The sequence below is a fragment of the Monodelphis domestica genome, chromosome 1, assembly GCF_027887165.1.
Source record: "Monodelphis domestica isolate mMonDom1 chromosome 1, mMonDom1.pri, whole genome shotgun sequence".
NCBI classification, from domain to species: domain Eukaryota; kingdom Metazoa; phylum Chordata; class Mammalia; order Didelphimorphia; family Didelphidae; genus Monodelphis; species Monodelphis domestica.
In genome coordinates this window covers 551,065,628-551,093,227 of record NC_077227.1, presented here as the reverse complement: position 1 = coordinate 551,093,227, position 27,600 = coordinate 551,065,628, and the positions used below count along the sequence as shown (strand labels likewise).

General features: G+C 34.5%; 1 protein-coding gene across 2 annotated transcripts in view; it reads right to left on the bottom strand.

Moving 5' to 3' along the window:
• PXDN (peroxidasin) overlaps nucleotides 1-27,600 on the bottom strand; it is a 168,529-nt gene that overhangs the window by 18,131 nt on the left and 122,798 nt on the right. For both annotated transcript variants that reach the window (XM_001381344.5, XM_056813382.1), the window contains 7 exons: nucleotides 25,046-25,162; nucleotides 23,192-23,350; nucleotides 20,186-20,298; nucleotides 15,517-15,673; nucleotides 9,191-9,299; nucleotides 8,410-8,567; nucleotides 1,564-3,067 (listed from right to left, as the gene is read on the bottom strand). In XM_001381344.5, the coding sequence (XP_001381381.2) occupies nucleotides 1,564-3,067; nucleotides 8,410-8,567; nucleotides 9,191-9,299; nucleotides 15,517-15,673; nucleotides 20,186-20,298; nucleotides 23,192-23,350; nucleotides 25,046-25,162 (2,317 nt within the window). The remainder of the gene's footprint in view (nucleotides 1-1,563; nucleotides 3,068-8,409; nucleotides 8,568-9,190; nucleotides 9,300-15,516; nucleotides 15,674-20,185; nucleotides 20,299-23,191; nucleotides 23,351-25,045; nucleotides 25,163-27,600) is intronic.

Sequence of the window (27,600 nt, the reverse complement as noted above, 5' to 3'; positions counted from 1 at the left end):
TTAACTATATGATCAAGTAAATAAAACTGACATATACATTGGATAAAGATTAGCTGTGCAGAATCTGAGGGCAGTAATGGCCTGGGGATTATAATGGTCCAGAAGATAAATGTGTCAGTAAAATTAGATTATGATTCAAACTCTCACTGAAATATATTAACCCAAACTGATGGGCTGTTTTGTTTTGTGAAGGGGATTGGATGTGTGGTTTCAAATTTTGAGGAATTCTTGGTAATGGAAATTTTCCCAATAGTTATAGGTACACAGTTTTATAAAAGAGCTGTCTAGGGCACTAAGAGAATAGATGACTTGACCATAGTCACACAGGCAATGTAGGTCAGAAGTAAGACTTGAACATAAATCTTCCAGTCTCCAAGGTCAGCCTCTAGCTTCTATGTCATTCTCACACTTATTTTTAAAATAGGGCATATTATTCAGTTGTGATATGTATATTTTTCAAACCTTTTACTATATTAGACATTGGTTGCAACCTCATTAAAGTATCCTACTTCATTCTTTTAAGAAAAAATTAAAGAAGTTCTTTCAATTGGTAATTAAGAGGTGTCTGAAATTTTTGTTAATTGATCATATCTGACAACCCATTATCTCAGAAAGACTGACCAATTATTATTTTTCTATATATAATAGACAGAAAAGAGGAGAAATAACCAAAGGGAATATCTTGAAATCCCAAGTAGGTGAGAAAAGAACTTCTAACAACAAAGAGCTGTGAGTTCTCTCCTTTATCGCATGTACTCTCTAAGCTTGATCCCATTTTCCCCTAGATTCTGTAGGTTCATTTAGAAGATTTCATCATAGACTTTCAGTAGATGTCTTGTATCAACTGTTCTACCAGTACCAACTTAGTAAACACCCTCTTTCTAAAAGCTAACAAATGGCCTTAAATAAAATGTTGGAATTATGAATACAATAATAATTTGATAGATCTGTGATCTTTTTGATGTATTAGATACTTCCTAAGATAGCTCCTTATTATCATGACTTTTTTCTGTGCCCTCAATACAAAGAGCCCACCCAATGTGCTAGGGATCTTCTTTTAGATCACTTGACAGTATGTGAAAAGCAATGGAGCATATGGATTGCCTTCCTCTTTTCTGTCTCATATCTAATGACCTTTTTTACACTGCTCTGGTTTCCCTTGTTTTTCACTGGTTCTTTCTTGCATCTATTCTGTGCCTACTATGTGCCTCTACAATACCCCTCAGGTGACATGCAATGCTAATATTTCAGAGACCATGGTAAAATGACTTTGCAGCCACATGCCTTGATATCACCTTTCCTCTACCTTGGTACACAGAATAACTTGGACCAACTGATGATCAAAAGTATTGGGTAGCTTTATTCTTCTGCTCAGTCAAGGGAGCTTATTTTAGTATCTCTGAGTGGTCTCTTTATCTTGGCAACCATGACTGCTTCTTAACATTCCTGTTACAGTAAAATGCTTTGTGACATATTATTAATATAATATAACCTATCACTGTCTCCCATTTCAAGTTTGTACACTATTCCAAAAGAAATGTCTAAGTTTTCTCTGAAACTTACCCTTGAAGTTTCTCCCGAATGTGAGGATTTTTTATTTCATTCCTCAGATCTTCAAAAGTGGAAGCAGAAGAGAGATTACAGTACACTCTAAAGTCATGATAGGGTGGAATACCATGATCTCGACCCCGTTGAATGTTGATTGCTGCTAGATCCAGGGCCACAGTATGAGCCATAGAGAAGAGCCTCTCCGTCAGTTCAGTATTCAGTAGCTGAGTTGGCACACGCATCTTTCCAGCAACTCCAAACAATCCTCTCAGGAGGGGGTCAATGCCACCTTCATTGACAATCCGGAATGGTGAGAAGAAAGCTTTGTGCAGAGGTATGTGACCCTGTGGAATGGGCTCAAAGTTCTCATCTAGCCTATACAGTATTGGATTGATGAGCGTGTGACCAAACCTAAAAGCTGCCGTTGCAAAGGCATTGAAGATGCCAGAGTTGACACTGGGATCATAACCCTTGTATTCCCCAAGCATCTTCATGCCGACTTCACCGAAGATCTTGGGTAGCCAGTGGTTATATGTGATATGCTGTATCTCTGCACCAACAATTTTACGTGTCTCATAATATATAGTGTCACCATCCCAATGGGGATTGAGTTTTAGTAATTCAGTGGCAATTCGATTATGTTCTCGAAACCACAGTGTGTGCATACTGGTCAGCCCCAGTTGCTCATTAGCACGGTGATCCCCAGCTAAGAAGCAAGGAATAGGACTTTCATTCTCATCTCTCATGCACTCTGTTGGTGGGCCAGTTGCAAAGGGAAGAAGAGGTTTTCCTGATCTCTGTACTATGCCTTGTCTCAGGAGACCTCTATGGCTGGCCAAATCTCTGATTTCTCGGGCTTCGTGATCTGAACTCCCATAAACATTAGATGCATCTATATAAGAAGTGAGCTGGTTGATCTGCTCTCGAGGATAAACAGAGTTCATGAGCAGAGAGGTCATACCACTGCCACACACTGGGCTGGAACGTACAAAGAACATACAACGAGCACCATTTCTGACTCTGGGGTCATTGGGTGGAATCATGACTGAAAAGCAGGGAGGATCATTGGTGCAGACAGAACTGCAGTGCTGACCATCAGAGAACCGGGCTTGACTCAGAGCAACAACTGTGGAATCCAAGTCATGATCGAGAAACTGACCCCACTGCATTGTCATGTGAGTGAACTGCTCATCAGGGGTGATTGATTCAGTTCCTATCAAGGTGGTAGATACCAAACGAGGCATTGGGAGTGGGAATCCATTATAAAGTCTATTTGGATTAATACCTCGTGGCAGGTTAAACCCATTTTCATACACAGATTTCAAGAGTCTTTCAAAGGCAGTTAGAGATGCACCCCACATTGGATGTTGCAGGTTATTGCAAGTTCCATCATGGGTCCTGTATTTCTGATGAAAGCACATATCTGAACAGTTGTTCACTCGTCTGTGGGCAGTACAGCCAGATAAGTTTGCAATCAGGCTTAGGTATTGAGGAGAAACAAGGTCATTGTAATGGTAGCCTGAAATGAAGATCAAAAACAAGAATAAAAAAAATGACTTCCTCATTTGTAGTAATTACCCCAAAATTTGTTAACACTTTTTTCACTCTTTTTTTTCAAAATCTCTTGTTGGAAATGTCAAATTATATTGACATCAGAGTAAAATATGAGCTCTGTGAAGACAGAAAAAGTTACCTTTTTGTCTTTTTTCAGTAATGCTTACATAGCAAAATGCTTGGCATACAATAGGAGTTTAAGATATTTTTGTTCATTTCACTGAATCACACAGGCACAGGCATTGGTGTATTGATAGAATCATTAATGATCTCTCCTTGAAAGAATTTGGAGCTTGCTGAGATCAATTACAGTTCTGCTATATAGTAGGTGTTTAATACATACTGTGAAGAATGGATTTAGCTATCTCCTGATTGTAACAATGAAGGTACTTAGCTCTTCCTTTATAGTGAAGCTAGAATTGTAAGTTACAATCTATTTTTAGATTTTAACTACAAAAAGTTTTAAGTAACTACAAAAGGCGAATTAATCACAAAAAGGTGTTAAGTAACTACAAAAGGTGAACTTAAAAGAGATGTTAAGTAACCCAAAAAGAAAAAAATCTAGCCAAAGAAAGGTGAGAACTAAAGAGTGGGCAGTCCTGGAGAAAATCTAAACAAGGAAGATATGAACTAAAGAATGGGCAGTCCTGGAGAAAAGTGTCTGCTGTGATTGGTAGATTGGTGACAATCAGTCACCCAGGCTTGGAGTGAAAGATCAGTCACTCAGAGCTGAAGGGAAGAAGGTCATTCATTCGGAAATTCTGGTACTGACAGTAACCAGAAGGCAGACACCCAGACTTCTTTAAGACTGTCTCCATTGGTGAGTGAAAAGCTGATTTAGTGCCCCTGCCTTTCTGGAGGCATGAATCCTCCAGGAAAGGCCCAACTTCTTGAGACTCTCTTCCCCTGGTTGGGCTTATAAATTCTAACTGATATCAGAAGCCAGAGTTTTCTCTCTCTCTCTCTCTCTCTCTCTCTCTCTCTCTCTCTCTCTCTCTCTCATTCCTTAATGTCTTCCTTCTACTGTAAATATTATAATTAAATTACCATAAATTCCATTTACTTTAGTAATTCATTTTGGGATTTAGAAATTAAATCCTTGGTTACCAATTAATATATTATCTCAGTCTCAACCACAATTAATTTTAACAATATCAAATGAATTGAATGAGTAGATTGATAGATCTAGATTCTATGAAAATAAATAGAAGATGAGCTGGTGGTTAGCTGTAACCAAACCCAGGTCTTACTTGTAAGATGAAAGGAAAAAACATTGGATTTGTTGTCACAATAACCACAGTTCTAACTGGGGCTTTGCCCCTTATTGGCAATATGGCCTTGAGCAAGGTGTTTCCCCTCTCTCTCTCTGGGCCTCTCAGTTGATTAATTCCTTGTAGAATGGAATGAGGGGTAAATATAGAACTGATAGAAAGACAGTACATACTAGTGGAGAAATTAGTCTTTAAATTGGATTCAAATCTCACCTCCAACACTAAATAGTTGAGACTAAGCAAATTAGGTAATTTCTCTCAGTCTTAGTTTCCGAATGTAAAATTGAGATTTGAACTCTGGACTCCATTCCCCAGGAGTCCTTGCTAGCTCCCAGAATGCCCTCTAATATCACTGAATTCTCACCTGGGACGAGAACAAAATTTTATTTAAAGGGTCTTCCCCGTAGGCGGGGTCTCTTTTGGACTTCTGTTTTGGGGCAGATGTGGCTTTTTCCATAATGTAGGTTATCTTGTCTAGGCCTCCGGCCTAGGCACGTGTTTTTTCTTATTCTGTATTTTCTTTAATCCTTAATCTCTAATAAACCTCTAAAAAATATAATACTCCTTGCAGAGAGAAACTAATTTCTAACTGCCTCAGTCTCCCCTAAATTTTAATCTTTACACTAACCCATAAAATGGCTTAAAATTAATAATAGTTCTGAATTTAAAGAATTGTTATGAGATCAACTAAGATTATATATTTAAAATACATTATAAACTTTAAAGAGTTATGTAAATGTCAACTATCTTCATTATTAAAAACAACATCTATAAAAGGATATGTGTGTAAAAGGAACATACACACAAAATAATTTCTGAAGTCCTTGTTCCCTCAGATAAGTTTCCTATGGGGGTAGGAATAGAAAAAGATAGGAAAGAAAATTAGAAGAACTGGCATTTCATATGAGAAAAAATATTGGGCTTTCTACAAGCATAGAGTTTTCATTTTAAAAAAATCAAACTCAAGAGTTCATTTTACTTTAAATACTTCTCCAATGTAAATCCCACAATACTTCAAGTGGTGAGATTGAAATATCTATCTGTATAATTGCAGGGGTTTTTTTATTTCAAGGAAGTCACAGTGAAATTCTTAATCATGAACATAAAAATAAAACATGAAATAATATTTTATCAGATTTTCTGTCTCATGCCAAGTCTCAATAACTTTTTAAATATAGTGTCATTATTTTTGTATCTTGAAGTTATAAGTTTTAAATAACAGACATACTATATTTAGACTCCTAAAAATAAAGGTTTTAAATATAGAGAAATTATGCAATGAGCCTGCACTTTGATGTCCAGTGGAGTTTTTCAGGTCTTATAATGAAGAAAATATAATGGTCTAACTTACTGTATAGATGTATATATCCGTATTTAGACATATTAGATATACATGTTTATATATATGAATAAATAAAATCAGCTTGCATTTTGAGTTGAGGATTTTTAACAAATTAAACATGGTGTTTAAACATATGTCTTAACAAATTAAAAGGCATAGACAAAACAGAAATGAGAATTATTTTGACAATTTGGAAGTTTAATAAATATCCAACAGAAATTTCAAATTTAGGTTATCACTATTAGTCTATAAGTTCTATTAGAACAGAGATGGACCTTATTTAAAACTTGTATATTCCATAAATTTCAATAAGTAGCACATAATTTTACATTCAATAAGTGCTTAATGTTGTGTTGATGGAGTGACTGACGGAATGAATGAATCCTCCAAGTCTATATTATTCAAAAGTAGTATGTTTTTGACAGTTACATTATATTGACCTCAGAACTACTGGGCATTTTAGAATATATCATGATTTGCTTTAGCTTAAGAGTGGTTTGGGAAAAATATACATTTTATAACTATTTAATTCATTAATTCATATATTTGGCCATGTGGTAAGAATAAGGGATCACAGATGAACAGTTCAAGAGTTATTATACTAATATCTGTAAAACATTAAAAGACCCCAAGGGAGGTCACTAGTACTTTGGATAGGCTTATGGAAAATGAAAGGAAAAACACGATGAGAACTGCACTGAATAAAAAGGCATGAAGAGGTTGTGCCTTGTATCAACAGAAAGAATAGTGACAATCTACTTAGTAGTAAAAGAGATACTAAGGCTTGATGTTAGGGATATGAAAAGTTTAGATAAAGACTTTAAGTAATGAGGTACTTAACAGAAAAATTCTCTCCTTAAGGGCACTTCATCAAAAGCATTTTATTCATCCACACCATGATATGGGGGTGGAAGAGAGGCAGCTAGATATGTTAATATTATTTTTACCCAAACAGGAAAAGCACATGGTAACTTTCTGCTAAAATGATGTACACAGCATAAAGGAGGGCCATTAATCCAATATGCAGCTGGGGGGACATTAAGGCACTAAGAACAGGTGGATTCAGTAAAACTCCTTTGTTCTAGGGCACTGGAGAAAACGCCTGCCTTAGAGATAGAATAAAATTGGGTATTTGGGGGTGGGGTGGTATAGAATGAGACTCTTTAGTCTCTCCCTAGACTAAAACAAGAGGTCAGGCTAGGATCAGGTCCTGGTGAAGAAGCTAAAGGTTCAAAGTAACAACTCCCAACATTTCCCCATGCAGAGAAATGGGCATGGAGTCTGGGCCAAGAGGTAGAAAAGAAAAAAAACATTTAATATAAAAAATAATAATTTTTATAGTAGGATGAACAGAACTTGGACCTCAGCTCCCCTCTTCCTACCTATGTGACTTTGGGCAAATAACAATAGCTTTCAAGCTTAGTATCCTAATCTAAAAATATGAACTTAGGCTAAATAACTTCTGAGGTCTCTTTTGAGCTCCTGATCAATTGATGAACTTACAAGAATCCCCAAGAACACAGATAACCCTTTATGAACCCATGATATGTTATGGAGGACTGCTAGAGAGAGGTAGACATTCTGCTTCATAGAGAAAGAACTACTTTAAAATCCACACCTCTCCTTGTGTTTACATATAATTTCGGGAAGGCCATCTATCAGTGTCCTTCTCTTGATTCAAGAACTGGCCACTTAATCAAGGAATTCTGACCAGAAAACCCACTGGAATGTTCCATAACATTCCACACTATAAATGTCTAAACACATGCTAATGATTCATTCTGGTACCTCTGGATAAATTTCTTGAACAATAACTTATGAAAATTGGAATTGTAATCAACTCAGAATGAAAGGACTCTAGGATGTTAAAAACAGCCAATGTTTTCCCATATTTGGAAAATGAACCATGAGAAAAGACTATAAGGAAGTCAAATATTCATATTGTAAATTATCTTCTTACTTCAGATGCTATCAGGGAAGAGTATATATAATTAGCCTCGAGCCAAGAAGACCTGGTATTAATCCCTGTCTCTAAAACATATTAACTGACCCTGTACCAGTATCCTTACTTCTCAGTGCTCTAGAGAATTTTGTAAAACAATGAGTTACAAAGATGGTGCTGACATGCCTGGATTGGTACAAGAAGGTTCTTTACCCAGACAGTCCCTTAGTCAATGAATTCATAAGGCTAGATAGTATCAATATTTTGAATTATTAAAAAAATTTAATTGTTTTTCTATTTCAGTTGCAAAAAAAGAGTAATAAAATTATTTGACTAAGGATATATGAATTTTTAAAAACACTTAAGTAAAATGATCCTTTCATTCATTTCCACAAAAGCTACAAAAGATGAGGACAGGAATGGGTTGATGAAAGAGGATAAGAAGGGAAAGGAGAAAAAGAAATTACAATTTCTATACAGAAATTACTTGCTAATGTTTTGCCTGCCCCCCACTGAATCCCTGTATTATTTCCTCAAGAAATTACTTTATATTTATGCAGATATATTTCATGTACATGTATATATACATTCAGATGCATGTATGTATGTACTTTGTAGTTTTAATGTTTATTTCATGTCCTCTGAATAGATTATATGGTCATTGGAGGCAGGAATTGATGTGTTCCTGTCTTTGCAACTCTAGTGCCTAGAACACATTGAGTAATATTTAATAATTTAAATGAATTACTGACTTGTTCCATTCAGGTCAACCATTAAGCCATGCTGCACATGTTCCTGTATAAGCTGCAAAGTCCTTTCAAAGATTTCTCCAGCTCTTGCTTGTTCCACAGTGTAGGGATCTCTCGGGTATCGAAATAAGGCCAACAAGTCATTTGGGGAACGAGGGCGGCTAACAAGTTAATAGAAAAAGAAAAAAAAAGAACACAAATCATGTGATTCAAACTACTAGAAGATACTTGAGGAAAAGAGACAGTGTAACAATCCACCAATATATAGAAATGAAATGTTTGGGTTTTGCTATTTCTAAAGATGAATAATCTATAGAAAAAGAATGTACTATACCTTATTCACTCATCCAAAAGCAGAAAGCAAAATTTTTTTAAAAAGGAGAAAAAAATCTGTGATTAATACAAAAGAAAACACAATCTTTATTAAAATGTGACACTTCAGAGCTATCAGTGTTTGAAAAATATACTAATTGTTTTTGAAAGATTTTGATTCTATAAGGTCATTAAAGTAACTAAATAAGGTGAATGATTTATTTGTGAATCATTGCTATGAATATTGCTATTTGGAAGGCCAAGTTTTTCAATTCAGCTGGTAAGCCATAGAAATTAGCCAAATGTTAATGCTATTTATTATTTAAAAATTAAAAAGCAGTTAAATCCTTCAACAGCAAATAGAATACCAATAAAATTTCTGCATATACTTGTATGGGTTTTTTTTAATTATTCCAGTTAATTAAAGGAAACTTAGAATTCAATTTGTTTGTTTTTTAAATCTCTACCATACCTGTCAAACAGATGGGTCCGTGTTGAATTGATGGCTCTGTCAACTGTTGCTATTGCTTCTACAATTGAAGTGGCTACAAAAGGATCTCCATTTCGGCTGACATCAGGAACTACAAAAGTACCAAGAAGTTACCCATTACCAGAAAAAATACCTATACATATTACTCATAAAATTGTCTAGACACTACATCACTTAAAGCTACAAAAGCCACATTTTTTGTCTGACTCTTTTTTTAAACCAAAGTTTTTTACTCATCACAAACTCTATTCAAAGGTATTTGCTTTGTATTGTGAGGAAATTAAAGCTCTTCATTTTCCAGACAAGATTCTGTAGGTAAGAAGAGGGGAGGAAATTAAGATAATGAGTTGCTTGACTGTTCATGACAGAGTAATGGGAAAAGTTAATGATAGACCAGAGTGGATGATCCAGACACCATGAATAGCATTAGTCACACAGCTTGACCTCAGATGGATTTTGTATTTATCTTTAAATTTTAGCACATGTAATCAGAAGTACAGATTTCCTCCCTGAAGATCCAAGAAGAATAAACATATGATAGAGTAGCAGAAATAGCAAGACCATTTTGAACCCATTCAAACCACTAATATCAACAGTTGACCTAGAAATCTAAGTGGCCACATGCTGGCTAAAGACAGACATTCCTTGAGATTTTAAACCTCTAGAAAAGAAGTTTTTATTTACTCCTGCCCCAAAACTGGGCCCTCCAGGGCCCCAAAATTATAATCATATAATAAATAGAATATATCTAATATACAATATATAATTTTTTTGAATTTATATACACATACATATACATGCAAGTGCATGTATATGTTTGTGTGTGTGCACATATATGTGATACAGTGGATAGAGCACTGGGCTGGAGTCATGAAGATGAGTTCAAATCTGACCTCAGATTCACACCAGCTGTATGACTGTCATTTTTTTTACCTCAGTTTCCTTATCTGTAAAATGAGGACAATTATAGTATCTAACTCCTAGGGTTGTTGGGAGGATCACATGGGAGGATAACTGTAAAGTGATTAACACAATGCCTAGCACATATAACACTGTATAAATATTGGCTATCAATTTTATTATTACTATTTGATGTCATTGTTTGGGCTATATGTAATTATATAATTATTAAATAAACATATAACCAATGGAAGGATCTGGACTAGGATTTGGAAAAGATCTAGGTTCAAATCCTGACTCAGTTATTAGCTGTATGACTATGAGTAAATCAATTCATCGTTTTTAGTTTCAATTTCCTCATCTAAAAAATCAGCGTGATAATTCTGGCAATATCTCACTTCACAGGGTTATTATGCTTATCAAATAAGAGAAATAATGTATACAAATTGCTTCATAGACCTTGATATACCCACTTTTTTTCTTTCTTATATTGTTTTAATGATTTAATGGACTAGAATGGGGGAGAAAAGAAATATCAGTGGTGTAAAAAACAAAAAATATTTTTAAAACTATTTTTAAAGAAAGTTAAATTTTTAAGCACTATGTTAGTGATCAGTTTTTTTTTTTGGTTCATGTCCAAATATTCATGAACCCAGGTGTAGTTTTCTTGACCAAGAAACAGGAGTGATTTGCTATTTCCTCCTCCTGCTCATTTTACAGATGAGGAAACTGAAACAAACACGGTCAAGTGACTTGCACAGTCTCACACAGCTAGTTAAGTATTGGAGGCTGGATCTGAACTTGGGAAGATGAATCTTCTGGACTCTGAGGCTGGCACTCTATTCACTGTGCTACCTAGCTGCCAATTCCAAAACAGAGAGAGATGGCTCTACAAGTCCTTGAGTCAGAGTTTGTTCCTTTTTCCTATGTCTGCTTGTCCTCTTCCAAGTGCTTTCTTGCCTCTTCTGTTTGCAAACTAGAAGAACTGGAAAATTTATAAAGAAAAAAGAAAGAAAGAAAACATTCTTCTTTAAAAAAATGGTTTTCATTCATCCTGATATAAGTAGGATGAGAAAAGAGAGGTTGAGGCACTTTTATCTGGGATAGGGAAGACAGTAGCTGTGCACATACCTAGAATTATCCTTCTCTCACATTCAAGGCCATAGAGTAAAATTTCTGCTCTAGTTATAAAGCCACAGACAATAAGAGCTAAAAGGCCTATCTAGAAACAGTTCTCATTTATAGATAAGGAAACTGAGATCCAAGGAAATTATTTTCCAAAAGTTGATAATATAGAATAAGATCAGTTGAAGGAAAAGGGGATGTTTAATATGTTAATGACAATGATAATAACGATAGCACCTAGCATTTATATAATGCCTAGTATGTGCCAGGTACTGTAAAATGCCTCATTTTATCCTCACAACTCTGGGAGGTAGGTGCTTATTATTATCTCCATTTTGTAGCAAAGGAAATCTGATTTAAATAGAGGTTAAACCACCTGCCCAAGCATATACATAGATAAGTGTCTGATTACAGATTTGAACTCAGGTTTTTCTGCCTCTAGGACTAATGCTCTATCCACTGCACCACCTAGCTTCCACCGAGAGAAGACAAGATTTCAGGGGTTTTTGGCATCCTTATTATGATACATGGAAAAGGAATTATGTTTATTTTATTTGGTCCCAAAGGAGAAAACAAATGGAAAGAAACTTCAAAGAAGAAATGTCATTCTTCATGAAAGGGGGAAAAAAAACCCTTCTTAATAATTAAGGTTAACTAATAATATAAAGAGGGCTACTAAGTGGTAGAGTAGATAGAGTGTAAAGTCTAGCATTAGGAAGACTCATCTTCCAGAGTTCAAATATGGCTGCAGAAACTCATTAGCTTGTGGCTCTGGACACAGAGTTAAGGACTCTTAACCCTATTTGCTTTAATTTCTTCATCTATAAAAATGAACTGGAAGAGAAAATAGCAAACCACAACAGGAGCTTTGCCAAGAAAACCCCTAATGACTGAAAATTATTGAACAACAAATAATATAAAGAGCTATTTCTGGAAGTAATGGGTTATCTCTCACTAGACTTTCTTCAAGTAGAGGTTGGTAGGTCACTTGGTGATTACATTATAATTAGTATTACTTTTGGGTTTAGATTGGACTAAAATGTCCTTCAAATTTGCAATTCCTGTGATTGTATCATTCTCTAAGTAGCAGTTACCATGCTCTTTGACTCCAAATCCAATGCTCTTTAAAAAAAAAGGCTATCTTGATTTAACAATACAACAGTCTACAGGCTTTGTCAATTCTTTAAAAGCTGGCTCTTCTCTCCAGTCATCACTGTCACAACTCAGAACTAGACACTAATATATAAGCCCTGGTCCCTGTTTTACTGTAGCTGACTTTAAATGGTACACTTTTTTTTGTGGTCACCCTGTTTTCTGCCACAATTAACAATGTTTCCATGAATCTATTATTTATTAAGGTAAGTCTCAAGTCCTTTCTTTAGTTTTCACAGTGCACTATAATCTGACCCCTTCTTATCAATCAAACTTTTTATCCCAAAAGCTTCTTCCACTTTAAAGAAATTTCCTCCTGTTCCCTGAATATAACAAGTGCTTTTCTTTCCCATGAGCTCATCTGATATTCCTCTTCCTGTCTCTTTCATGTGTTTAAATACTACATATCCTGAAATTTCCCATTTCAAGTCTTCCTTCTTCTACAAAGCTGCTTCAAGTATACTTTACCCTCTTTGATCTGCTCCTTCGCACCATTCCTCTGATATTTATAATCTGTACTATAAACCTTATCTCTAAAGAATATGTTGTTTGCTTCTGTATCATGTGTAAATAGTAGTCTTAGTAGAATCCTCTTTTCCAACTAAATTCTAATCTCTTTTAGAGAAGGGGAAGTGCTTTATCCATTTTCCACAGCCTTTAACTATAGAGGAGTTAAATAAAACCTTGTTGAATGGTTCAAGTTGACTCATGTATCCTTTCTTATGCAACTTCATAAAGAGGCATCTTTTACCTTATGTTTGCAATTAATAATATGAATTTAATTAATTTTGCAACTGAATCCTCTCTTAAAGAAGTGCATGGTTTTAATGGATCAAATAATCTGTGTGTCTGTATGTGTGTGTAAAAGGATATAAATCAAGGCTATTTTCTGAAGTAGTCCCCACACTCCTCAATGATCTCACCTATCTATGTCCCTTAAAAAATCATTATTATAATTTAGAGGTAAATTTTAAGAATAACATTACTGGGGACAAGGGAGGTAGGTTGAAACCCATGTTTAATTAGTGTGGGAAACAAGGAATATGGAGAGTCTATTCATGCAAATCAATAACACTTTGCTGATTCATGGTCTTAAGAGAGTTGCCTGAAGAACTTAGCAGTTAGAGTAAATTATTCTTGTTTTAACTGTTAGTGTATATCAGAAGCAGTAATTAATTCAATCTAAGTCCATCGCCCATCTTCTATTCAAAAATTCAAGTAGCTTCCATGTAAACTATACTCTTTTTATCTTATCTTACCATAAAATTATGAGTTGACCCTTTGTTCTTCCACAATTTTGTGCTCCTAATTTCACAGAATCACAGAATTTCAACATTGGAAGGGGATTTAATCTAACACATATGCCAAAGAAATAACATGTCTGGTATATCCAAAGTCTTGCTTAAATATTTCTAAGAAGAGAAAATCCACCATGTTGTGAGTAAACCGTTTTCACTATTGTTCCTAGTTTTATCCTCTAAGGCTAAACAGAACAAGTCTAATGCCAGCTTCTCAGACATTTGAATATCAAACTGCCTCTGGTTCTTCTTTTTTCCAGACTAAACATCCCCTGTTCCTTCAAAGGTTTCCCATCTAGATGAAGACTCCTGGAAACCCATTGCCATTTTGTTTTCTTTCCTCTAGACTCTTTACAGCTTAAATTCTTTTGAAACTCTATTGCTAAAAACTGATAATATCAGATGAGGGCAGAATACAGCAGGATTATAACCTACCTATTCCTGGAAGCTTTGTATCGCAAATGCAATCATCATTATCATCACACTTCAGATACTAAAAATGATAATCATAGATATTCTCTTTTAGTGAAAATCACTTCCCCTCCAATTGCAAAATGATATTGTCCTTACTTGGATTAGAGACAATCCCCTTTCTCTTTCTGGAAGCTATATTTCTCCTAATATAGTCTTAGATCACATTAGATTTTTTGTTCATTACATCACAAGACTGATTCTACTCCTCATTAAACTTAGTAGTTGATTCTCAACGTCTTCATATATGCCATCCTATATCAAATCTGGTAAGGAGCTCTTCTGAATTTAGCTACTTTTATCTTTGAACAATAGACTTATTAGTGATGAATATAGGATTGTCAATTCCAAAATTAAAGTTTTTCTGTTCAATAGTGTCTACCATAGCATTTTTCCATAATAGCACAGGCTTCGAAAAAATCCAGGTTATCTCTTCAGAAGAGAAATTAGCAACAAATCAAAACAAATTCATCAGAAAATCTTTATGGACTTTACAAAATTCAATCATCAAGGAATCATCAATTGACTGATTATACTTTTGTATCCTTTTGAGTCACAACTCTTTAAAAAAGGACACTTAAAATTTATCCTCACCAATTCAATCCTTTCAATCATCCACTGAAATCATTCTTATTTGACTCTGAGTCCTAAAACTGTACCATTCCATATACATAATATCCAGGATACTCTACCTTGAATACATCAACTTTCCAAAGACATAATATTCTTTCTCACTTTAGCAAGATATTGAGTATTCAATTAGGGACAGAAGATTGACCCATTATATGACTCATACAGGAAATTCCCATATGTGGATAATTCCTTTGCCAATGCACTGTCAGCATCTTCCCTAGAGCAGTAAGTAGTTAAAAAAATTTGCCAAGGGTCACAGAGTCAATGTTAGACTTAAAATTAGAACTCAGATCTTCCTAGGTCCAAAAATAGCTATTTCTATACACAAGAAAGCTCCACATTCATCTTCTCTAATCATCCATTTTTTATACCCTTAAAATTTTGGGAGGGTTTAAATTACCACTTTGTCAAGCTACTATATCTCTTAGAGAGGTAAATCTTGTAAAGAGAATTGATCAAGTTAATATGATGTAGTGAGAAAAAGGTCCAAATTGGAAATTTGTTTACTAGCTTAGCTCTGTCTCTCATGCTTTGTTTTCCATATCTGTAAAATAAGGGATTTTGTCTACCTGACCTATATAACAGCATCCCTTTCTTCTCTAAAATTCTACAACTCAGAAGTTTCCAAATGAACAATCTGGTTTTTATATCATAGGGTCTTGGTGCTTGTTAGGTAAAATATCTTATACAAATTATAAGAAATAATTCCTATTGGTATGACTGTCTTACCATTAACACTTAGGACCATACTAACTGAGGAATATCCAATAGTATTCCGGGCAACACATTCATAGCGACCTTCATCAGCTGGTCCAACATCATTTATGGTCAGAAATCCCTCTGGGTTAATATGAAATTTGCCACTTTCAGTCACCTGCACTCCATCCTAAAACAAAATGGAATAATCAGTTGTCTGGAAAAAGAAGACTGAGACTTTCTCATGCTTGTTTTTTTTTCCCCTCCTGAATGATTTTCCAAACTGGAATTTCTTGAGGTATGCCTTCAAGCCCAGCCCAACATTGAACCTCAGAAGGAATTTAATCTATTTCACTCAATAACAAAGCCTAGTAGCAAAAATTCACTAAAAAATTCAAAGTGAAAAAGGTGAATTAAATAAAAACAATAGCATATATGTCTTAATTATACATTATTAACCTATTAGCACTTAACAAGGTTTTCAAAACACTGAGAACATTGAAGAAAACCCTATATAATGGTTAAATTTTAAAGACAACTTTGGACATTAAACAAAACCAAAAATTAATTCCTTGCTCCTCATCTACCCATGTTGTAAGGCAACCCTTTTTGAAGCACAAAAAATATAGTCAAAGATTTTACTTCTCCACTTGAAGGATTTGCAAAGAAAAAGGATGGCTCTTTCTTTTTCCCACTATAAAAGAGGGGAAAAAAAACAGACCTAGGGGTAATTAGATAGTGTAGTGGTTATAGTGCTGGGCCTGGAGTCAGAAAGTCCTTCATTCAAATTTGACCTCAGGTTGATTATCAGCTCTGTGACTCTGAGCAAGTTATTTAATTGCTCTTTACTTCAGTCTCCTCAGCTGTAATGGGGATGATAATAGCATCTATCACCCTGGATTGCTGAAATGATCAAAAAATATTATTTGTAAATTATAGCACAGAGCCTGATCATAGGTACTTGTTTCCTTCCTTCTTTCCCTATATAAGTTCTAACAACTAAAATTATGGTGGTCACAGGGTCCCACAGGAGATTTCAGAGATTCTTTAAATGTGGATCTGGAAATACAGCAGTCGTGTGCACTCAAATTTGGTAAAAACTCAGCAACATACTATTATGTAATTTAAAAGTCAGCTTCTTAATTTGGAAGCTAAAGAATGTTAATAGGAGGTTTAAAAGCATTCCTAAGTTAAATTCTTCAAGATTTTTGTGTGTCTGCTAAAACATTTTTATAAAGATTTTATTCTGAAAGGTACAGGATTAGGGTAAATATCAGGCATTTCTTGATTTACACATTTATTTTCTAAAAGTTCTTATGTAACTGCTGTACCTTTTAAGCATTCCAATTAAGCTTCATAGAAATTTTCAGTTTGCTTTATAAGATAAGGAAGAAACAAGTATTAAAGTTTGAGAATCATGCCCAAATTCATTTCTTATAAAAAGGATACAATCAATTAAGCAGAAACGACTAGTGAAATTTCAGGAAACGACAGTTTTTTGTGTTGGAGCAGATTCTTTTTTTTATTATTTGTAATCTTCATATATTTTAGTCAAATCATTAAAATTTCATTCTTACATATCCCAGTTTAAATCCCGCTTATGCAATAATACTTTGAATCATATATTTTAGTAAAACCTTTCATTTTAACCCCTTGCACTATTCCCATAGTTCTTTCTCTGGATGTGGATAGTGTTCTTTCTCATAAGTCCCTCAGAATTGCCCTGGACCATTGCATTGCTGCTAGTAGAGAAGTCCATTTCATTCAATTATGTCACAATGTGTGACATTGCTGTGTACAAGGTTCTCCTAGTTCTGCTCCTTTCACTCTGCAACAATTCCTGGAGGTTGTTGCAGTTCACATGGAATCCCTCCAATTCATCATTCCTTTTAGCACAATAGTAATCCATCACCAACATATACCACAATTTGTTCAGCCATTCTCCAATTGAAGGGCATCCCCTCATTTTCCAGTTTTTTGCTACCATAAAGAGTGCAGCTATAAATATTTTGGTACAGGTCTTTTTCCTTATTATCTCTTTGGGGTACAAACCCAGTAGTGCTATGGCTGGATCAAAGGGCAAACAGTCTTTTAGCACCCTTTGGGCATAGGTGTTGGAGCAGATTCTGATAGGTCTTAGAATTGTTTTGTGTTGATTCCCTTTAAGATTATTTTTTTAAATCCTTGTACCCAAAAGGGAATACATGCTTTGGAATACATCCTTCTTCAGTACTGTTTTGGAATACATCCTTCATCGAATACTAATATTTCCAATCTCAGAACAAATGAGTATTTTTAATAAAGGCTTTCTTACAGTCTTTTCATTCCTCCAATACTTAATTGCATTTAGACACCAAAAAGCTTAAAATAGGTTTTATTGTTTTTTAGTGCAATCTTGGATTTTTCATTTGGTTTTTGGTGGATTTTTTCTAGTACTACCTGCAGCAGTAGATGGCATTGCATTAGTTTTTTGTTTTGTTTTGTTTTTTTTTGATGGGGGTGGTAGAACAACTGAAAACCTTTGCTCCAATTAATTGAATTACATTAAAGGTTTCTAAAATTAAAAAAAAAAGATCCTCCTGGGACCTAAATGGGAAGAGGAAAGATACTTTGTGGAACACTAGAAGTTACATTCAATAAATATACAATTCAATGAAAAAAATTATTTTCTCAAATATCTAAATGAAATTTAGCATTTCCTTCCATTATGAACATAAGGGGGAAAGACATTTTTTTCCAGAAGGGGCCTATAATCTTCATAAAAATGCCAAAGGAGCCCATCATAAATTTATAAAAATAAAAGGATTTTTTCCCTAAAAAAACTCATTGGGGATTTTCACTTGCTCCTGCCCAAATATAACTCTTAAGAATAAGGAACTACCTAATTTTATAACTGTTAAGGATATAAAAGGTACTTCTCCAAATAAATTACTTTTAGATTTTTGCAATGGGCTTGCAGGTGGTGCAGAGGATGAAGTGTCAGGCCTGGAATCAGAAGATTCCTCTTCCTGAATTTAAATCTGACTTCAGACACTTACTAGGTGTGTACGTCTGGGCAAGTCACTTAACCTTGTTTGTATCAGTTTCCTCATAGGTAAAACAAAATGGAGAAGGAAATGGCAAAACATTCCTGTATCTTTGCCAAGAAAGTCACAAATGTGATTTAAAAATGACTAACAAAATAATTGGTATTTTCATGCTATCTTGTATTCTATTTTTTCTACCATACAATATTCCATACTTATTCATCATGTTTAATTATCTCTGAAGTATCCCATCATATAGAATAATATTCCACAGTTTGCTTAGTCATTACCTATTCTTTTGAATTTGGTTGGACAAGACTAAAAAAACATCCTCCAAAAGAACATCAGATATTCTCAATATGTAACCCAAAAAAAGGCTGTTGAGAGTAGAATACTTACATCTAGCTTGGACAAGAAAGGGTCAATACAAAAGCATATTTTTTGCTTATTTGTTCATTTTTTTGTTATTCCTTGTTGAATGTGAGGAGAATTAGGTAATTATTACATTGTTTTGAATGTTTACTCAAATAAAAATGGTTTTGTGCATGTCTTCGTAACCCCAGCACTGAGCAAAGTACCTTACAACAGAATGGGTGTTTAATAAATGTTTGTTGAATTGAATTGGGGGTAGGGCAACAAAAGGACTGGATTTGAGCCCTACAAGTTCTAAATGCCATTCCATTTATTATTTTTCTTCCTTTTCAAATTAAATTTTTAAAAATGTTTATTAAGATGCCAACTCCAAGGCAACAAGATAGTACAGTAGACACAGTCCAGGCCTGAATCAGAAGAATGTGCATTCAAATCTAGCCTCAGACACTTCCTAGCTGTGTGACCCTGAGCAAGTCACTTAACCCTGCTGCCTACTCCTTATGACTCTTCAGTTTTAGAATCCAAATTAAGACAGATGGTAAAGATTTGGAAAAAAAGAAAGATGCAAGCTCCAAAATGAAATCATAAACCAAGTAGAACAAGGAAGAAAGAGAAGGGCATATTGCATCTTATTCCTCAGTTGAATATACATAAAACACAAAATCATGATTAATGGATGAACATGACCAATATATGAAAAAACAAAGTAAATAATTAATTGTGCCACTAATAACCAATATGAAGTGTTGTGTGTTTGCATGTGTATATACACACATAAATGTACATATACACAGAAATTAGACACATACGATACACATATATGTATAATGTATACATGAAAGTGGTATGTGTATATGCATAATATACATATATACAATATGATGTTTTGTATATACATATGTACTGTGTGTGCATGCATGTAGATACTTATATGACATTTACCTATCATGATATTGCCTTGGCTTCATAAGTGGGAAGGAGGTTTATGAGAGAAAAGAACAGAATCAAACAATGATACAAACTAACTTGCCTATTGGATGGTGGCTATAAGATTGTTATTTTATTTGTTGATTGTTTCATTTTTTAAAAAATGTTAAAGTATAAATTTTAGATATAAATTCATGAAACTTCAACAGCCCCAAATTTATCATTTTTGAACTTTCTTTGCTACTTTCTACTTAGAAATTGGACAGGCAGCTATGAGATGCTCTATATTTAATAAACCTGAACCACAAAACAGTTAAGTCTGAACTACACTTCTGAGCCCTTCAGAAACCCAGCAACAGAGATTACCTTATTCTTACCTTATTCCATGTTATTACTGGCTCTGGTTCTCCTTGAGAACTGCAAGGAATCTGCACATTGGTACCAACCTCCACTGTCATATCCCTTGGGATGCTAGCAAACACAGGAGTAACTAGGAGAAAAGTGACATGTGACTATTCAGTGGGTAGAGATGATAAACTATTATAAATCACAAGGAATTACAAACAGAAACTGAAAACATAATAATCCTTCTCCCAAACCAGACTTGAATCACTCAATTCCAATCAATCAATCAATCTCTCTCTTATATACACACATATATAACAAACACCCACATATGCATATTATAGCACTTATATACAAAAAGTCAAGCAAAATGCCTATGCTAGATATCAATAATAAAAATCAAACTGTTTTTGCCCCCATAATGGCATATTACCATGGGAAGAGTGGGTGGGGTTGAAAGGATATATATATATATATATATATATATATAGAGAGAGAGAGAGAGAGAGAGAGAGAGAGAGAGAGAGATCAATATACTATAAGTTATTAATCAAATACCAAGTCCTTATGAAGTATTTAATCTGTATTAGGCACTGGCATTATAAAAAGAAAAATGACAGTCTATTCTCATCAGGTTTACAATCTAAACACAATTATAATCTAAAGGCAATTTGGAATTATGCCCAAAAGACTTTAAAAGAATGCATGCCTTTTGATCCAGCGATACTACTACTAGGTTTGTACCCCAAAGAGATCAAAATAAATGGGGAAGGACCTGTTTCTACAAAAATATTTATAGTTGTGCTTTTCGTGATAGTAAAAAAAATGGAAAATGATGGGATGTCTTTCAATTGGGGAATGGCTGAACAAACTGTGATATATGATAGTGATAGAATACTACTGTACTATAAGAAATGATGAACTGTTTGATTTCTATAAGAACTGGAAAGACCTCTATGAAATTATGCAGAGTGAAATGAGCAGAAAAAGGAGAACATTGTACACAGTAACTGAAATATGGTGGGATGATCAAATGTAATAGACTTTGCTACTAACATCAATGCATTGAATCAGGACAATTCTGAGAGTCTTATAAGAAAGAATGCTATCCACAGACAGAGAAAGAACTGTGGAAGTAGAAATGAAGAAGAAAACATATGATGTGTCACTTATTTATATGGGTTTATGATTTGGGATTTTAGTTTTAAAAGATTGAACTATTACAAAAATGAATAATATGGAAATGGGGTTTAAGTGATAATACATGTACACAGTGGAACTGCTTATCAACTCTGGAAGGAGGAAGGGAAGAGGGAAAGAAGACAACATAAATCATGTAATTATAGGAAAAAATAATTTTAAAAAGTTTTTTTAAGTTTACAATCTAACAAGAGAAGTGTCATGTACATACAGATGTTTACAGAATGTACAACATAGTTACAAGGTAAACTAGAGGGGAAGGCACTAATGATATAACACAATTATACCCATATATACAAAAGATACATACAACATAGCTACAAGGTAACCTGTATAGGGTAAGGCACTGGTGATGTGATGGGATTGATATGAATAATGGAGAGAGTCAGAGAATATGCTAGTGAAATGATGGGAATGATGGAGATAATGAACTCAGAGAATGTGTAGGAGGAATAGTGTAGATAACTAATAATTGATGGGATCATGGAAGGGTAGCACTGAGATGAGCTTTGAAAGAAAAAGGATTCAGAAAAAATGACATTTCAGACATGAGGGGAAAATTTGGGTAAATGAAAGGAGATAAAATGCCAAGTTCAGGAAACAACTAGCAATCTAATTCTTTTGGAATATAACTGTATATGTGAAGAGGAATAAAATAAAACAAGACTGAAAAGACAAGGGATACCCTGCAGGTATCCCCAGTGGGCACCTTCAGCAGCCTATTCAAGTACTCGTCTCCATGCTCCCTGTGGACATCCTCCTATAATTCACTAACTCAGGCTCTGTCCTAACCTCCAACCTACTACACCATGACTTCTTAGAACTCAGCCACTTTCCTGAAATAGTACCTTCCTACACTTCTAGGGATTTGGTACAGGCAAAGGCTATTATATGAAGTTGTAGAGAGGGCATTAGAAGAAAACAATTAGGAAAAAAGATGGGTATTCAAATGTGTAAAGTATAAGCAGGGAGTTGGTCACTTGGTCACAAATGGTTTTGGTCACAGCAACTGAACACACCATCTCCTGACCCCAGTAGGAATGCAATCCATTAGGGGAACTGTACCTATATAACCACCTGCAATCAGCGAGTCCTTGAAATATAGTCTGATTAGAATATCTGAAAATTCAAGAAGTTGAAAAATAGAACCAGAGAGAAAATGAAGCAGATTCTGATAAAATGCTGTACTACCTTATGAGTAGAGCTACCATATGGATGAGGTTTTGGGAAAATTTTAAGTAAGTATCACAGGAAAGTAAATGTTAACTGAAAATATATTTTAATTAAATTTTAAATATTATAAGGATCTCATTTGTTAAAAACCATCAATTTCCTCACAGTTCATAAACAAACCATTACTATGCAGTCATTGGACAAGAAAGTCAGTCCTCTGTTATTATGCTTGCTTTAATATCACTCCAAGAAAACATATTTATACATATTTTTCTTAAAACATTTTATAAAACTTAAAGCTAAGTATAACTACTAATTTTATAAATCCACTTTTTTTTTAAAGTGGAATATGTGGGGCAGTTAGGTAGCTGAGAGCCAGGCCTAGAGATGGGAAGTTCTCGGTTCAAATCCTAGTTGTGTGACCCTAGGCAAGTCACTTAACCTCCATTGCCTAGCATTACCACACTTCTACCTTAGAACCAATACACAGTACCAATTCTAAGACAAAAGGTAAGAGGTTCCTTTTATAATTTTTAAATTGGAATATGTGGTTCCTAATAAGGAGCAATGAAATGAAAACCAGCAAATATGAATAAATATATTTTTGCTAAAATAAACATTCACAATTCCACCCTATGCATCCCATACCCAAAAATAAACTTTACCTCTAGGCTGCACTGTCAAATGCACAGCCACCCTCTGAGAGCCTATGATATTGACAGCTTGGCATTCATATTGTCCCTGGTCATGAAGGGCAACGCTTGAAATCCTCAAAGTTCCCGATGAAAGAACTAAATGTCTTCTATCTACTGAGAGTTGACTCCCTGAAATACAGTGGAAGTAAGTTGTTTGGCACTATAACACAAGAGCAGTATAATGTAGTAGGTAGAGAACTGGCCACAGAAAGAGCATCCTGTTCTTAAAACCTATCTCTGACACATACTGGGAGGGGGGTGCAGGAACCAGTTGAAATCTGCCCTAGAGAGAGAACTGTTAAATTTTCAGTGTGAACATTTATACCTTGTAAATTGGAAAACACTTCAGATCGGGTTTTATTTATTTGCTTTGTTCGTTGACTACGCTTAAGAAAGTAATGGAGATAATGTTAATAATGCAAATCAAACTTAAAAGCATGTCATGCTGCAAAGATCCAGTTGTTAAACATTTACCAGCACATCTCCAGTATACACTGCTATGTGATCTTTGACAAATGATTTAATCTTTCAGTGTCCTAGGAAATTCCCTGAGACTGTTTTGGATATCAAATGCTGATCTCTTTGGTAGAGGGAATTCTTTGTCAGGAAATACTAAGACCAATTAAATCATGAGTACATTTTTTTTAAAAGGAACATACAATGATATAACAAGTGATTTAAAATAGGTAGGAAGTTATGAATTTGGCAACCTTTGACAACACTTTTTTGATTACCAGTTTGAGAAAGCAAGCATTATAAAAGTTTATTCAATAACGAGTTCAAGTCAAAGATTATCAACCTTTTATTCCAAAGGCCCAAAGTTCACTCATCATTAGTCTCCTATCCTGTAATATTAACTCTTTATATGTGTGAACTTATAGGGAGATTCCCTTAGTGAGGATATCAAATAAAATCAAGAGTTCATTATATGTGATATGTCCCCTGGCCCTGGACCAGTGCTGCTTTTCCTGCTTACTTCAGGGCAAAATGTGAGAGATCCAGTATGTACCCATGTACTAAGGAGATCAGATATCCATTGCAATCCACTTTTGCCTGGATCAAACCCAAGAATGTTGCAGGAAGAGACTGAAATTCAAAAGAGGAAGTTTCCTTGGGCCCAGCACTTATCTATTTGATGCTGTCCAGGATACGATATCATTTTATGGGCAATCAGAATTAATAAAATTACCAAATAACATAATTACCTAACAAAGTATGGAAGAAACAAACATACATATGAGCACAGTACAAATATAAAAGTTTGTAATATGTCAGAAAAAATATTAAAAGCAGTGCAAGAAAGTTTAGACTTAGATTGAAAGCTTTTCCCCCCTTTTACATACAATTCTACCTCCCCTAATCTACTCAACCCCTACCATGGCTTTCCCAAAACACCTCTTGCTTGTCTTCTGATGTCATTTGGCAACTTAGTTTAACTTAACCCAGATGGGCCCAAAGTAGAGGGAATGGCTGGGGAGAGAGATTATTATAAATTTAGAATAGGATATTTTACTGCCCCACCTATGAAGTCAAGTTTTTTTCAGCATTTGAGGCAATAATATGTAGTACACACAATATAGTCATGGAAGCACTGCACATATGGGACATTTAGGTGTTGAAAGAAAGCAAGTCATGTCTCAAGACCAGAGGGTTAACTTTTGAAAGATTCAACTCATCTAAAAAAATGTCCTAAGCAGGAATAAAAAAAAATTGAGCATATGAATATACAGAATACAATATAAAAAAATTGTACCTTCCATAATTTTATCAGTGTTTTTAGTGTTAGAAAGAAGAAAATGAGAAATACAATACTGGAAATCTCACCTCCTTTTGTCCAGGCAATAACGGGTTGTGGATAGCCTTGTGCTTCACACTGGAAATCAACAGTTTGGCCCTCAATAACCACTCTGTCTTGAGGAGTAACAGTGAAATGAGGCACAGCTACATAGAGAAAATAAATTATTGAAAAAATTAAGTCAAAGGGGAAAAGAATACTTGCAAAATATTATGACATAGGTATAAATTACTATTTTTAAAAAGTGTATTAGGCAACACTTCCTTCTATATTCTGCATATTATTTTTAAAATATGAGTCGTATGATTTCCTTGAATCTCTTTTAGACCACTACCCTTCTCTTAGTAGGAGTGATTATGAGAAATAGCATGGTATAGTGGAAAATGCTGGTTTGTTGTGTCAGAAAACCTGGGACCAAGTATTTACTCTATCTAACCTTTTCTCTAAGAGTTTCATTTTTGTCTTGGTATAGAAATTGCCAGGTATAAAATTTCTACAAATGAATTATATTACTGGGTATGTATAAACTCCTTTGTATAACATTCAAGGGTATCCCATGATCTATTGGGACTACCTAATCTTTCTAATTTTATTTCTTCTTCTTGCCCCTCTGGTCACAATAAACTATTCTATGCCTCACTCTTTCCCCTACCAATAAAGTAGAACCCATAATTTCTAGATACAGTCCAATTCTATTTCTGGATAGCTGTTAGCAAGTGTTACTCTTAAAGATGTCATTTCTTTACAGAAATTACAAATCAAACTTTATCTGATATATATATATATATATTTCAAATGTGTTTTTTCCAATTGGTCTCTATTATGTTTATTTCACCATACTGTTCATCCTTAATGATAATAATAAAATCTAGAGTATTAGTTAATCACGTTGCTTCTTTCACCTCTTAGGGAGATGAAATTATCATTAAAGCAAGTCAAGAAGTTATCAGCTGCTCAGTTTTTAGCAGAGAAAGTCAAAGAAACTTATCATCTCTACTGGTATGTGCTTCTGTGTCAGGGTCACCATCTACTTCTCAAACTTCTCATTCCATTTATTCCTTCTGACTGCATTGAATATAATAAATTCTCACCACAATATCACTTGTTTTTCTGCCAGGTGACCTCTATAATCCATTACTTCCTAGTTCTATGTAGTCCATATATAATTTGTTTCTGTCACATCTTATATGTGACTTGTATACCCTACCATTGACAGATCCCAATAATGATTTGTCTCACCAAAAGTCTCAAATTAATATCCCTCCAACAAAGTTTGTAGTTTACCCTGTTTGCTAGTTCAGTTCCATCTTCATTTCATAAGCACCTACTCTCTTCAAGGCACTAAGCTAGGTGGTCAGGAAATAAAGGCAAAAACAAAACTGTCCCTTGCCTTCAAGGAAGTGACATTCTACTGGAGACTAGTCAGTAAAGTTGAAGTATGTGCAAAATAATTTCAAGATGCAAAGACAACTGGAAGGAGGTGTTGGGGGAGACTAGGAAAGGCCTCATGTAGGAGGTTAGCACCTAAGCCATACTGTAAAGGAAATTAGAGATTCTATGAGGTGGAGCTAAAGAATGAATACTTCACAAGGTGAGGTGATGGACAACAGAATAGAATGTGAAAATATTAGCTAATGAGCTAGTTTAACTGGAAAAATAATTCAAGAAGAGGAAAATACAAAAGACTAAAAAGGTAGCTAAAAGCCTGATTATGGATGAGGATTTTTATCATTTCCCATAGGCAATAGGAAGAAACATAAGATTTTTAAGAAGTCAAGAGTTATATTTCAAGAATAGAAACTTGGCAATTTGGGGAGGATCAATTATAATGGGGAAGAATAAAAAGGAGACCAATTAGGAAACTGTTGCAATAGTCTAGGCAGGAAATAATAAAGGCCTGAACTAGATTAGACGAGATAATAATAAAATAATAATAAAAGAGAAGACAGCTGTGATTGATGTCATGTAAGTAAATTTACAAGATACCTCCACTGATGGAATAAATGGAGAAGTAAGGGAGATGGAAAAGTCAAGCATAATTGTGATGTTTCAAATCTGAGTTACTGGAAGGATAATGATACCATCACTAGAAATGGGAAAGGCTGAGGATAGTTTTGTTGGGGAATATAATGAGTTCCATTCTGGGTAATGTTGACTATTACCTTATGGTACCATCTTGTCAAATGTTACCCTCCACATATTTGTGTATTTTTAATAGTTGCTTATTCTTTTTTTCCAATTCAATCAACAAGCATTTTGATACATTTTTATACAGAAATAAAATAAAAAATATATTTTATATATAACATAAAATATATATTTCCATGTTCATCATGTTGTGAAAGGTGGCATATTGCTTACACTAGACAAAACTTCAACATGAAAGTAGTAAAGAATGATGTTTCAATTTGTATTCAGACCTGATCTGTTCCTTCTCTGGTGGAAGATAACCTTTTTTTTTATTATAAGTCTCTTGGAACTATCCTGGACCTTTGCCTTGTTAAAAATTTGAAATGCAGGCTAATTTTATCTGAAAATTATTTATGTAAACCTAACTAGAAAAAGATGTAGTTCCTATTACTTT